Below are 15129 nucleotides of genomic sequence, written 5' to 3'. Positions count from 1 at the left end.
GCTAAGGTGTGAAAACCCCCTGGCCCCACATTTGTGTCCTCAGCACTGGTTACTGTCCCGCTGCTCTGGCTCATTCGTCCGCACCGCTAGAAGCGAGTAGCAGGTGCTCCGGGTCGGCTCGGGAGGGGATGGTAGGGGACGCCCGTCAGGCTGGCGCAGCGCTCGCTGAGTCCCTGCAGTGGGCCAGCGCTGATGTCCTCACGTGTCCTGAGTCTCACTTGCACCCCTGCTGCAGTTCTCTGAGGCAGGTGGGCACTCTTGTCCCCACTTGACAGACGAGGAAGGTGAGACCCTGAGTTAATCCCCGAGTCCGGGGGAGAAGGCAGGTCGTCACAGGGCGCCGTCATTAAACCCTCTGCTGGTGAAGGAGGGACGTGTGCTGTAGATCTGGATGTGGACGGTTCCCAAATGGTGAATTCAGTGTTGCACCTACTTATTCGTAAATGCTTTTAATTGCACGGACAGTGCTGAACAATTGAAGCACTGCCGTAGTCAGCTTTGAACGACTAACTTGAAATTCTGTGTATGAGGTGTATGAAACCGTAAGACAGAATAAACAGAATGTACGTGTGTAAGTGCTGCTTCTCTTGACTCTTCCTTTACTGACTCCTGTTGTTCCAGCTTTCTTTTCAACACTTGGAATTTCCCCGGGAGACGGTTTATTTGCCGCATGAGAATTTAACGCTCTGTTGCTCATTGCTGCGGTTCTTAATAGTTTACTCAAATCTGCACTGTCTGTCTCAGTCACTCATCTAATTCTCAGGATTTGGCTCTGATTAGATGTGGGCCGTTGCCAGCAATTGAACCTGACCTCAAAAGAGGAAAATTACTTAAAAAGTTGAAATGTTTATAGTTTGTAGTTGCAAGGCACAAAACAGAAATAAAAATACCCTGACTAGAAGCCACCAAGATATCATTCTACCATATTTCACTTAAGGAAAGAAGAATGCCCTGCTTAGAGCCAGAAATAAAAATTGGTCAGTGAAATTTTAGTGTTTTACCAAAATCAGTTAATGGAGAAAAGTGCAACTGAGGTAGATCCTGGGTGCATTCTAGACATTTGTTTATGCTTTAAATGCGTGTTCCTGGTGCCTGTTGTAAATATTGTAGTTCCCCTTCTCCCTACGTGAAAACCAGCCATTTTTATGTTGATAGTACAGATCTCAGTAATACAGGGATTATTAGGATTTGGGATATATTGAATTATAAGGCAACATATTTCAGATAGACTTTTGGGAAATTAAGCAAAACTGGTGTCATCATCAGAGAAGTCACTGTGGCCTGATTATTACTATTATTATTAATAAGTCAAATGTGTACTATTTAGTCTCTCAACTTGGAAGAAGCAGTCTGGCACCAGGAACAAACAGTAGGAATGTCTGTTTTGTTTTGTTTTTTAAATCACAATATGTTTAGGCAAAGAAATACATTATAAAAGTTGATAGCACAGTCTCTGGTGCCTGTGGAGCAGGACTAAAATTCTCAGAATTATACTGAGATGATTTTATTCTTTAGGTTAAAGTTTTGCAGTGAAGGCAGGGCAATTAAGTGGGTGGCTCTTGTTACAGACGGTGAAACCTTCTCTGGGAGGGTTGTAATCCTCAGCTTTGGAATTTAACTTTTGCCCTCAGGAGGTGCTGCCGAGAGACGGGCACTTGTGTGTGGCTTGTGCTTCATGGTGCTTAGTGTCTGTTGCTTTTAGTATGCTGGCAGAGTAGCCCCTGGCTGGACTCCATCCTGGTTTATGGAGGAGCGGGAGGATGAAGAAGTAGAGAAACCTTTAAGCAGTGTCAGGGTGGGTTGTGAGAATGTGCGAGAAAAAAGGAATTCGGGTAAATATTTTCGATAGATTGTTTTCGTTTTATGAAGGAGTGACAGTAAAGGAAATAAAACCTGTCTGTACCAGCCGGCGGTTTCCCCAGTTGCCCACACTTCTCAGGGATGTAGCTGAAACCACAGAGACTGGATCGGTCAGTGCACATGGCTTTCCTTGCTCTTTGTGAAAGCAGTCCTTTCCGTGGCTCGTATCGTGCTCTCAACAATGTTCAAAACCGGCTGGAGTTTCCAGGATCCGAATCGCACTCCTGTAGGGTGCGAGTGTACCTTGGATTGCCTGCTTATTTTTGGTCACTCTAAAGCGGACCTGGGCTGGCAGTGAACTGGCCCTCCTCTCCCCCTCCTGCCCCTCTTCCCTGTCGTGTATATCCTCCTCCAGCCAAGGAGGCCAGAAAAGTTGGTGGGAAGTTGGAGGAGGATGGATGAGATAACTGAGTGTGGCCCTGCCTTGGAAGTGACGACAGTCGACTTTACTGAGTGTTGATTTTAGTCCTTTCTTTACATTGGTTCTACGAAGTAGAATGTGTTGCTATCACATTACTCTCTCATAATAACACACATATTCCCTCACGTGTGAGGGGACAGAGTAGAGGATTTAGCTCTGATCCTATCGAGATTGTGACTGGGTTAGTAGCTTTATTAGCTGTGTACTATACATAAGTAAAGTGATAAACTGAAATTCTTATTGAGAAAGAGGTTTTTTGAAATTTCCTGGTGGTTCAGCAGGTTAAGGGTCTGTCATTGCCACTGCTGTGGCTCTGGTCACTGCCATGGCGCAGGTTTGATCCCTGGTCCGGGAACTTCCGCATACCATGGGTGCAGCCACAAAAAGGTGGGGGGGGGGGTTCCCTTTCAAAGAAAAAGTGCATGATCATGGTTCTATTTAACATGCTGAAAACTAGAAATAATCAAGCAGTTCTATAGGTAAATAGTTATATGTTATACATACAGTGTTTTATCATGTTTCTTTCAGAATTATTAGTGGACTGTACTGAAGCTGTAAAGCTGCCTTATCTGTAGATTTATATCCACACTGACAGTAAACGGAGATCTGTATAGCGCTTTATAACAAGGAAAATACATATCTGTACTAACACTAACACAGCTTGAGAAGCTGACAGCGGGCAGCAGGGTAGGAAGTAGAAAGTGACAGATGTGTTTTGTAAAGCAGTGCTGACAATGGGTAAAGGAGGAGTTAGTTTAGAGGATGGGATTAACGTAAGCGTCCAGGAGAAGGTCAGTCCAAGGGCTCTTTCCTCTGTTAAGTGTTCCAGTTCTAGGCCTGGAACTCTGTGTCCTGGAAATGGGAATTTGTCCTGGGAAATCCTAGAGCAGCATTTTCCCCAAGTGCTTTTTGCAGAATTGTGTGAAAGGGTCATCGAGGTGACATGTAAATCAGAGGGTGGGGAAACATATTCGGAAACCCTGGGTTTCAGTAAATCAGGTTCTTCTGTGTCTGAGGGGTCAGCACCTTGACTATGATGCGTGTTTTCCAGGTGAGGGCGGTGGGGCGGGGGCGCATTTCATAAGCTCGGGTGCCTGGGCCCACAGAACTGTCTGGTTCTTGTTACCTTGTCACAGACAGGACTAGTGTTCCATAGAAGACGCTTTAGGAAGCATTTGGGGGCCTTCCTGCAGGTGCCTGGAGCAGGCCTGAGGGGTGCACGCGGGGTTCTCAGAGTGGTGGGTGACGGGAGCAGGTATTCAGGGGAAATGCTTCTCAGAGGGAGTGCCCCCGAGTGCAGGAGGACTGCCGAAAATCCATGCAAGTAAATGCTATGGCTACCCTAAAAGTAATCTTGGTTTTTTAATATCAGAAGCATACTGTGTGGAGAAGTCCAATGAGAATCTGCATCTGATTTGGTTTTAATCTGTTAGGATTTAAGATATGCTGTATCTTTCCGTGTCTATAATAAGCTTATCGTGGCTGGTTTCAGGGAACTGGCAGATGAGTAATGGATGAAGATTGTATTTGTATTTAAGTATAACTGATGGGATTCTCCGCCTCCTCTGCCCCCTCCTCCAGACTTCCTCCCCACCTCAGGGTTGCCAGCAACCTGTGGGCGCTGCCCAGAGCCGGCGGCCACTCTGTCCCCGTATGTCGGACCACCCAGCACAGCTGTCTCCTCCTCCCCTGGAGATGCTGGCCTCACTGGGCTTCGGTGGCATCGGGCTCCCTGGTTTTGCTCCTCCTCTCTGGCCCTTTTCTCTTGGCTTTGCCGGTTCCTCTGCTGACCTCTAAAGGCCTTGCACCGAGAGCTGGTGTGGGTGCCCCTGCTCCTCCTCTGAGCCCTTTGCCCGTTCCCTGCCCGTCCCGCATACCCTGCATGGCGCTGACCCCCGAGTCCACTCTCTCAGCCAGAAGCTAACCCTCGTGCCCAAGCCACAGACGCCTGCTTGCACTTAAATGTCTCACGAGCTTTGCGTCCCAGACCAAATCCTTGACAGTCTGTGTCCCGGGGCCTCCTTGAGCCTCTTCTGTCGGTGCCATGGCAGCACCATCCAGCCCGTTTTCCTCTTCAGTCTCCAACTGCCACTCCTGTTTTCCCTGCCACAGGGTCAAGCAGCCCCTAATTTCTAACTTGCATGGCCCGTTTGCTCTCCCGATCTCCCCACTTGTGCACCACCCTTGTCTTTTTTCTACGTAGCAGTTATCTTTTTGAAATATAAATCTGATCAGGATACTTTATGTAAGTCATGAACTTGAAATAGAGCCTTGTAATGGCTCCCACTGCACCCAGAATTTAGAACGAAATCCCAACCTGTGCCCAGGGCGTAACCGGGGCCTTCGTGGATCTGGCCCTCCCCCTCCGGGGCAGTGTCCCCTTCTCACTCTGCTCTGAGCACTCCGGCCTCTCCCCTGGCCCGGCCCTTATCGAGCTCCGCCTTATGAGCATCCTTCGATGGCCAGCTCATCTCACGTGGCCTCCAGGCTCATCTCCTCAGAGAGGCTGCGACTGACACCCAGGGTCGTTTCCTTCCGCTGCCCCTGGGCCCACGCCCTGCTCTGTTCCTCCCGAGCGCCCGTCGCAGTTGCCGGTTGCTTACTCTCTGAATCTCGGAAGTGTCTGATGAGTGTGTAGCAGGCAGTAAGACGCCTTACGTTTAGTTGAATCACAGAAATGTGAACAACCGAATTCGGAGCTAGCCACATCCCAAATGCAGAGTGTCTTTTGCCAGGGGCCTTGCCGGTGCCCGGTGTGGATTGGACGTGTGTGTGTAGCTGTGAGCTCGGAGGGGTCGCTTATTGTCTCATTGGACAGATACTGACTCGGCGTAGCATTAGGGCAGCTGAATGACCTGGGAGGTAAGTGGTCAGTAGACCCGGGTCCGAAGGAGGCCTGGCAAGGAAGGCCTGTCCTGTGTCCATCAGGGGGACCAAATCCGGGTAATGTTCTGAGGAGCGCCTCCGAAGGGCTCTGACAAGGGCTGGGTGTTGAAATGCAGCCGGGAATGCTGGACCAGTCAGGTGGGAGTGGGGGTGCTGGTAGGACATTTGTCCTGAGCTCTGGTGTTACAATGGTAGATGCTGAAACAGCCGAGGGCTCTGAGAGCCCCAGCTTGGTTAGGTTGCTCTGTTTGATAGCAAACGTGAAGAGTTTAGATCGCAAGGGAGATTTAAAAAACAAACCCCAAACTATTTAAATCTTTTTAGTTCCCGAGTTGGGTCAGAGCAAGCTTCGGTGTGGCTCTAAAGAGGAATACTCATGGCAGACGTCAGGGTTTGAGGCCAGTGGTGCCCCAGCTCAGCATCCAGGCTAGGAGGGCCCCTGAGCTGGGCTGCGGGTTGGGACTTTAGAAAGACACTGGAAGGTGGTGAGCAGTCGCCATGCGATGAGTGTTTCTGAAAGGCCATTCTGGTGACCGTGTGAGGGATGTGGGCTGGGGGCACACAGGCACGTGTAGGGGCTCGGGAGTTGCTAGATGAAGGGGAGGGAATGAAACAGGCAGAGGGAGAGGAGGGGCCAGGTTCCACGGAGTGTAAAAACACTATTTGGTGGGAAGGAGATGCAGAACTTGGTAGAAGGAAGTGGTGGTCACTGCTTTGGAGGGAACTGGTGAGGAGCACATTTTAAGAGGAAAGATGATCTCACTGGAAATACTGTGTTTGAAGTAGTGGGTAGGATATACGTATTCATGGTGAGTGTTCGATGAGAAGGAGAGATGAGTATTCATGGTGAGTATTAGAGATCCAGTCAGAAAGGTGTAAATGGCCATTAACAGATAAGAAGTCAGGACTCAGGTGAGGACATGCAGAGGGAGAAAGCGCCCAGGATAGAACCCAAGGGACACACCTGTTTCAGGTGGTACTGAAAGAGACGTCTCTACAACTATGACCAAGAGGGGATACAGTCAGAGAGGGTGGGAAGGTGGTGGTGTTGACCTTCAAAGAGAAGGCAGCAACTGAGGCACCACCATGTTCTAACGGACGGTTGTGGCCCTTCTGTCATAAGCTAGTTCGCTGCCATGACGAAAGACTCTACGTCCAACCCTAGCTAATTGTCAGAGGAGGGGGAGGGATGAGTGGCTGTGTGGTAGGGTCTGTTCAGATTGTTTCCTGCCTCTGGAAAATCAATTCAGTGCAAGAGTGTACCGGGAGGGCTATTTTCATGTGAACGTATTATCTGTCTTTACATCATACAGTGAAATTGTCAAGTGCTCCGTTTGTTTGATGTAGGTTTATTACCTATCTTACCGAGAACATAGTGACAGTTGTTTTAAGGCATCAAGCTTTTAATGTACTGTCTAGTAATAGGCGGGTACGACAGAGGAGGAGGTGTCATCCAGGGAAGACAGGTGTCCTTGGGACTGTCTCAGTTTGGGAGCTGGCCCTTAGCTTTTATCAGGCTGTGGGGATGCAGTCATGCTAACCCAACTCATAAGATCCTTGGCTACCAAAAAAAACCCAAAAAACAAAAAACCCCAGAATGCCAGTGAAAAATTAGACGTTACAGTGAAACATGTAACTAAGCAGACAAGCTATTCATGCTTGTTGATTTCTGTGGGGAAACTTTATAACAGAGTTGAAATACAAGCAAGGCAAGTGGCTGGATAATCTTATTTTGAAGGTGGGAGAAAAACATTTGCTTGTGTCCTATGTTCAGAGTCCTGTTCTGGGGACTGCGAGTAAGACTTCGCTGTCACTGAGGGCCTCTGGTAGTCTGTCTGCACCGAAGGACCCCAGCCTGAGGACAAAGAACGGCCACCGTGTCTTCCTTTAAGGGAACAGCTGTGCCTGATGTGTACTACTTCGTGGTAGCACATGTTTCCTGCAGACGACTTTTTGAAATGCATTGCAATGATAGAATTTTTCTTTGAATCGGCAGGTTCTCCTGAAAAGAAAATGGAGCCTGCATCCACGAATCAAGGCAACAGCACTGCAAACCCCGTCAAGCATAGAAAAGCAAGCCCCTTGTCTAAAGACCCGCGGACTGGAAAGAAACCCCCGGAGACCTCGTCCCTGCCCGGCCAGGGGCCCAAGGGGGCCGAGGAATCGGAGAGCGATTTCGAGTCAGACCCCCCTTCCCCGAAGAGCAGCGAGGAGGAGGAGGAGCCGGACGAGGAGCCGGAGGAGGAGGGCGGCCTCCAGGGAGAACCGGGAGATTTTAACGACGACGATACTGAGCCCGAAAACCTGGGGCACAGACCGCTGCTCATGGATTCCGAGGACGAGGAGGAGGAGGAGAAGCACAGCTCCGACTCGGACGACGAGCCGGCCAAGGCCGCCGCCAGCGCCGCCAGCCCGGGCCGCCAAGTCGCCGCTGGCAGTGGGCCGGGCCGGGACCCCGGGGCGCCGCGCCTCGCGCCCGCCCGGCCGCCCTCCGCCGCGGGGCCCGCGGCCGCCCAGCCCGAGGTCGACGTCTTCGGCGCCGTGCCCTTCTTCTCGGCGCGCGCCCCGCAGCCCCGGCAGGGAGAGCGCGCCCAGGCCCCGTGCCCCCGGGGCCAGCCCGGCCCGGCGGCGCCGGCGGAGCCCGAGGAGTTCGACGTCTTCACCAAGGCGCCCTTCGGCAGGAAGGGGACGGGGCCCGAGGCCCACGGCCTCCGCGCCGGGGCCGCCAGTGTGGACGTCTTCGGCTCCACTCCGTTCCAGCCCTTCGCCGCGGCGGCGAGCCGGAGCGGCAGCAGCGAGGACCTCTTCGGGCTGGTGCCCTTCGAGGAGATAGCCGGGAGTCAGCAGCCGAGAGGCAAGCCGCGGAGCCTGCAGAAGCTGACGTCTCGCCAGCGGCGCCCGAAGCAGGACGCGGCCAAGAGCAATGGGAAGCGGCACCACGGGCCCGCGGGCGGCGCCAAGAAGCCGGCCAAGCCCGCCTACCGCACCCCCGAGCGGGCGCGCAGGCACCGGCGGGCCGGCCGCCGGGACTCGCAGAGCAGCAGCGAGTTCCTCACCGTCTCCGACTCCAAGGAGAACATCAGCGTGGCCCTGCCCGACGGCCTGCCGGCCGAGGACAGCCTCCTGGACCCCTTCGGGGCCAAGCCCTTCCACCCCGCGGACCTGCCCTGGCACCCCCCGCACCAGGGCCTGGGTGACAGCAACCCCGTCCTGCCCGGGCGGCCGAGGCCCGGTTCACTGCACGGGGCCTTCCACGGTGCAGAGGCCCTGAAAATGGATGATTTTGGGGCCGTGCCCTTTACAGAGCTGGTGGTGCAGGGCCTCGGATCCCAGCAGCCCCAGCAGCCGCAGCCGGGCGACTTAGACCCGTTCGGGGCCGCTCCGTTTCCTTCTAAACAGTAGATGACTTGCGAGGCGCTCTTGGCATTAACTCCTGTTTGCAAAAAAAAAAAAAAAAAAGAAAAAAAGAAAAAAGAAAAAGAAAAAAAAAAGTACGAATAGTTTTATGACTTTGAAAGAAAATTATTTGTATAGCCCTTTCTATCATTCATTCTTACAGGTCAATCAGAATAGATGATTTTTAAATAAACCAAATGGAAAAAGGAAGCATCTGCACAGGGTAGTGACTCCACCCCTCTTCCACGCAGGAGCAAAGGGAGCGACGCGGCGACTCCAACCCAGGGGTTCGGCCACTGACCGGCCAGCACAGGAGTCCAGGGGAAGCGTGCGGGCCCTTTCCCGTCGTGTAGCCCCTGAAAGGGCCTGGAAAGCTGCGGCGTCATTTTTATAACCGAAGGTCACTTTTGTGCACATATCCCAGGCTCGTTCCAGGATCCAGCATTTAAAACTGAGGTTCTTTGCAACAAGTTGCATTTGCGGATTTTTTTCCCAAGGTCTCTTCTAATTTCCTCATGATAAAAAAAAAATAAAATAAAAAAAATCCACTTCTCATGAAGCATGAGAAAGTGTTATCATAGGGAGAGTGCAGAGGTTTTAGTCCTTAGACCTTTTTCTCTACAAAGCAGAGCCAGACATCACTGACTGCTGTGCCTAAAACTTTCATTTGAAAAAACAAGTGCCATTACTGTGGAATATCTACGTAGAAGCCTAGAACAAAAACTAGAGAGAAATATCTGACGTGTGAAAAAATGTAAGAGAAAAAAAGAAATGATACAGAGGAGAGAAAAAGCAGTCCTTCGGGAACACGTTATGTTCCGGTTTTGAATGGCTTCTTGCTCAAAACTTTTATTATCATGTCCCTGCTAAAGCAGATTATTGGGAAGAGTGGGAGTGAGGACAAGGGTCATATAGAAATTTTATTTTAGGAAAAAAAATACGTAGCTGAAACTCTGAGTTTTTGAGAGGTCAAATCATGTTGCATTTAATAACGTCCTTTATTAAATTACACCTTCCCCAACTATTCCCCAAGTCGTGAGCAGCAATTTTTGAGTTAGGTCTGGAGGGTGGAGTAGTTTTAATAAAGTGCACAGAACAGTGAAACCCACAAAGCCTTATGGGCAGGACTCGCTCCTGCCGCAAGTACCTCTGCACTGATACTCAAGATCTGAGGGTGGCTGCAAGGTGGCAGGTGTCAAGGGGCCAGCATCTAAACTCTGCTAGTTAGCTGACTGTCTTTAGCGAAAAGAACCCAGCTATGAAATGGCTTTTTTTTTTTTTTTAATAACACCACAAATCCTAATTAGAAACTTGAGATTTTATAGAAGTCATTTAATAAGATAGAAATTAAGTATATGAATTAATGGAAATACGGTATCTGTGCTTCCTGCATCTCTGACTGTTTTAAGTTATAATTAACTGTCCTTCCCTATCCAGTTAACAGTGAGCAGTTTCTAGAACCATTAAAAGGATTTACAAAAAGGAGGAAACTTATCAACGGGCACTCTCCTTGATTGCTGTATTTTAAATTAACTTTCTTTGAGCCCGGTTAAATTTTCTGAGTAATCTTATCAGAATCTCTTAATTATAGCGCCCCAACTGGGATGAGCTATAAACTTGGAAAGAAGCAAAACACATGTAACTAAACTATATATTTTTGATTGCTTCTCTTTTCTCTTTTAAATCAGACAGAAACCTGTGGACAAACAGAAGCAGCATGTGAATCGCAGTGTAGCAGGGGCAGACCTCGCATGACCTTACTGCTTAAAAGCTGTACCTGTAAAGCCCGGCTGCACCAGTTAACTTGTCCTTGTGCCAAAGGCAAATCTTATGTTTGCACCTTTTTTTTTTTTTTTTTTCCTTCTGGTTCTCAGGTTGATTAATACTGCTAATGCAAATGCTCAAGTAGATTTCTTTGAAACTTTACAAAGTAGATTCAAGCGATACTTTTAAAAGTGAAGAGTTGATGATTATATATAGTCAATCCATGAACTACAGTAGGTTTGTATCAAACAGAAGTTTTTTTTTTTTAAATGAAAATCTGTTGGTTGATATGTACGCAATATGCTTCTTAGACTATTCTAGTCCTTAGCTGTGGTCTCTGCTAGATGTCCTGACTCTCACGGTGGAGAAGGGGTAGGGATGAATTCGTGTGGTCTCCTTGGGGTGGAAACATGACATACCTGGAGGGTGATACCAAGGCCTTGCTTATGCTTGTTTTTCCATACACTGAATAATTTTAAATGATTTAGACACTTTGGCGTATAATGCTGAATGAATTCTAAGGAAACACTGACACTGTTTAAAATAGTTACATTCTTAGGTTTATTGTATCACAGCCCAGTGACTTTCCTCTTGAGGATTGTAGCTCAGAGGAAACATTCAGGATCTAATAGGGGACCCGAGGGGATAGAAATGGGGAGATAAGATTCTTTTTTTTTTTTTTTGGCTTTTTAGGGCTGCACTTGCAGCAGATGGATATTCCCAGGCTAGGAGGTCAAATCGGAGTTACAGCTGCCAGTCTACGCCACAGCCACAGCCACACAGGATCCGAGCTGTGTCTGCAACCTACACCACGGGTCACGGCAATGCCGGATCCTTAACCCACTGGGCGAGGCCAGGCCAGGGATCGAACCCACAACCTCATGGCTTCTAGTCGGATTCTTTTCTGCTGCACCACAACGGGAACGGCATCCTTTGTCCTGACGTAGCAGCGTTTGCCCAAGGAGTTCAGGGTTAGGGTTGCTTCCCATTTCCCATCATGTTCTTCCACTGCTGTCGGATATAAGTCATACAGCTGATACCCAGGTGATTCCCTGGAGAAGGGTAAGAATAAAGCTCCCAAGACATGAAAGAGCTTGACACGCACTTGGCACACAATACTCAGTACCTGGTTGGCTCTATTTATGGGATGGTCTCATTCTTGTTTAGGGAGGAAAGCAGAAAAGCAGTGGTTCCTGTTCAGCAGGTGTCCCTGTGCGTCTTGAGCGTGTCGAGTAGTCACCCTCTAACCTGTAATACTTGATCAGCACTAAGGGAAGTACAAATTATGAAGCTAGCAAAAGTCTGAGGCCAAAGGTATTTCTGTCCTAACAGCTTTAATAATGCTTATTGGTTTTGAATCATCTTTTTAAAAAGTGGACCATTTACTTAGTTATTTTAATATCATCACTTCAGCAAAATGGTAGTGTTGAAAAGATCAGCTTTCATGGCACTAAGGAATGTATCTGCTAAGACACAAAAGTTGCTTGGTGTGCATGTGTATGAGGCCAAGGAGGAAAGATTGTAGGCGGATGAAAATTTAACAGACTGGAGTGTTTATTCAGAAGTATCCATTGGGAAAGGGTGGGATTCTTCCACTGATGCGCCTCCTGCCTGCGTGTGCGTGTGTGTGTGTGTGTGTGTGTGCGCGCGCGTGCGTGTAGGTACTTGGGCACAGCTACGACAGTGTTTGGAATTGTAGACAGAAGCGGCTGTTGACCGGGTGACAGAGACAGACGATTGTCCTCATCTCGCTGGCGGGACCTCCTGAGGCGGAGCCCACCCTGCTCTCCAGGCAGACCCCTGTTCCTGCTCTGCGGTCTGCTCCGTCTCGTTTCGGTTGTGGTACTGAGCATCAGCACTGCTCGAAGGTCCTCGCGTGTTCGCATCACTAGTTCTGAGGAGTTTGGGTACATTTGTTTCAGCATATGTAGAAGGTCCAGTAAACTTTCTCTTCTAAGCAAAATGACTCATTTTAGGTCCAATATTGAGCTGACAGATCTACTGTGAGAATGAGCTGACGTATCTACTGTGAGAATAACATAATGATAGTTTATTTGAAAACTTCTGTACACAATGGTGTTTATATATCCAGGTAAATATATAAACACGTATGCATGCATGCATCACATCTCTCTACTGTAGAGGTAATGTGAATTTTTAAATTTTAAATGGAATTGCAACCACAATCATTGCTAAAAGAACATTCACTCCTAGTGAGGGTTTACAAAAGCCACTAAAAGAATAAGGTAGACAGATAAAAATGCAAAGGGCCATCATTTGGGGTTATTTTTATTTAAAAATTTATTGTGCTACTTTTGAAAGAGAATTGTTTTTATTACTATGTTCTTTCTGTGATTGGAAAGTCATCTAATAGTAAGCAGTGCAGTAATAGGAAGCTACTTTTTAATTGCTGGCAAACAGCTTTAAGTGCACTTTCTTTTATTACACTTCCATTTTTTGTTAAACTTGAATTTTCTGAAGCCTTTTATGTACCACTAAGCAATTAACTTTAACTTTTAATAAACCTGATTTACATCTTTATTATATTTCTAATTGCTAAAAAAACATACTTTCTAAAGTTCAGTCCTCAAACATAGCTGGGAAACTGTTATGAGATAGAATCACTTGCTGTTTTTTTCTTCTTTTATCTAATTAAGCACTAACTGATTTTAGTACTATATTGCCTTTATGTCGCTTATTCTTATTGACTGAAATTTGTCCCTCATTCACTTTGTTTGAAATTTAAAGTTATTTTCTTACTGTATTTATCATACCTACTGTTTTAATAATCTGCATTCTTTAAATGCAATAAATCCCAAGTGGATTGCATATTCTTTTTAATCAATGACTTCAGAGTTTTTCATTATTCGCCATCATCTTATTAAAAGTTTTGGATGCAAACTTCTGGTCAGTTTTTTCATTCACACCACATACATCAAGCACCTGTTATGCACCAGCTAATGGAGTAGAAAAACGAATAGGGTTAGATCTCTGTTCTAAGGAGCTCACAGTTTTGGATTTAAGTAAGAAAACATATTTTGACCTAGCATTTGTGCGACAAAAAACCAGCATAATTTCTTCACGCACCACGATTACTGGTGCTTATAATGATGAAGGTAAGGCCAAACATTAAGAGCCTGAAGTTCCTCTGAAGTTCCTTTTGAATGTTTGGCATAGTTTGTGCATTATATGATTTATTTTTAAACCCTTTGAAAACCGGTAACCTTTTTTTTTTTGCTTTTTAGGGCCACACATGCGGCATGTGGAGGTTCCCAGGCTAGGGGGTCAGATCAAAGCTGTAGCTACCAGCCTATGCCACAGCCACAGCAACACAGGATCAGAGCCACGTCTGTGAACCTACATACGCCACAGCTCACAGCAACGCCGGATCCTTAACCCGCTGAGCAAGGCCAGGGGATCGAACCTGCATCCTCACGGATGCTAGTCAGATTCCTTAAGCGCTAAGCCACAACAGGAACTCCAAAACAGTAATGTTTTAACTGTTAACAAGTATTTAGTTAGGGAGGTCCCACTGTGGCGCAGCAGTAGTGAACCTGACTAGTATCCATGAGGATGCAGTTCGATCCCTGGCCTCGCTCAGTGGGTTAAGGATCTGGCGTTGCCATGAGCCGTGGTGTAGGTCGCAGACGTGGCTTGGAACCTGTGTTGCTGTGGCTGTGGTGTAGGCTGGCAGCTGCAGCTCCAATTCAATCCCTAGCCTGGGAACTTCCATATGCCATGGGTGCAGCCCTAAAAAGACAAAAAAAAAAAAAAAAGGATTTTGTTAAATAAAGTATCATAATCCTTGATTATGTCAGAAAAGAAGCTTTGACATGTTATTAAAGAGAAAACTTCTTAGATTGATGGACTAAGCATGGTGTCAAGATCTCAATAGAGATTGGTGGCTTGTGGAAAGACTTATGAATGCACTTTTTTTTTCAGAAGTAGCAACATTTATCTAAAGTTATGTGGAAAAAGGGCTTTTTAACACAGGGGCAAAATACCACAAATGCTGATAAAAGCTATATAAAAAGAGAACAGTGGAATGTATGTATCACTGCTCAAATTCGGTTATAGTTCACTTCTCTACAGAAGAAAATATGCTGCAATGAGAGCTGTTTGAGTAAACTAGACCCCCTTAAAAAAGTCCAGCCCCAGCAACACACGTAAGATGTAGTTAATATTTTCATACTGAAAGAACGAGCTTCTGAAGTTTTACTTGTTCCATGTTTAAAACGATAGTTCAGTGTCGCTTCAGACCGTTGGTGCTACTGAGTTTACATGTTCTACTCCGTCGTGCTTGATCCCAGGCTCACAGAGCAAGACTAGACCTTGGTGGTGGCGGTCACTCCTGCCCTCCAAGGATGGAAGTTTCACTGTTCACAAGAGACGCCCACCGTTACGACCTTGCCTGTCCGGAACTGTTTTCTCAAAAGTGGTTTCAGTTTTGGATCATTCTCTCCCTGTCCTACTCAGGATGCATGGGACAGAGTTTGAGGGACGCTGATGCTCAACAGCATCTGTGCCTGTCTCCAGTAAAAAACACGGTCACTGTGCTAATGCAGGTAAGGGACACTCAGCCCCTCCCCCAGGAGCTGAGCTGCTGCTTCCCTGCACACACTGCGGCAGGGGTGCAGTGACCCCAGGTGATGACTACAAGTGAACACAGACCGACTCAGCTCAGCAAGTGGCAGGAATCCAGAAGTTCGTGCTTTGCCCCTTAAGATTTAATGCAGGGCAAAGGGTATGTGTAGGTAGGTACCTGCCAAATGGAGAGTTGTACAGCTGTATGCCAGCCAGTC

At 47.7% G+C, this 15129-nt stretch overlaps 1 protein-coding gene across 3 annotated transcripts in view; it reads left to right on the top strand.

Moving 5' to 3' along the window:
• The window catches only part of BMP2K (BMP2 inducible kinase), a 113312-nt gene extending 103725 nt beyond the window's left edge, over positions 1 to 9587 (top strand). For all 3 annotated transcript variants that reach the window (XM_047799546.1, XM_047799545.1, XM_047799544.1), the window contains one exon: positions 7164 to 9587. In XM_047799546.1, the coding sequence (XP_047655502.1) occupies positions 7164 to 8569 (1406 nt within the window). In that variant the 3' untranslated portion in view covers positions 8570 to 9587. The remainder of the gene's footprint in view (positions 1 to 7163) is intronic.
• Positions 9588 to 15129: the final 5542 nt, after the last annotated feature.

The sequence above is a fragment of the Phacochoerus africanus genome, chromosome 10 (genome assembly GCF_016906955.1).
Source record: "Phacochoerus africanus isolate WHEZ1 chromosome 10, ROS_Pafr_v1, whole genome shotgun sequence".
NCBI lineage: Eukaryota > Metazoa > Chordata > Mammalia > Artiodactyla > Suidae > Phacochoerus > Phacochoerus africanus.
Note: the sequence above shows the minus strand (reverse complement) of the source record. Positions and strands in the feature narration are given on the sequence as shown.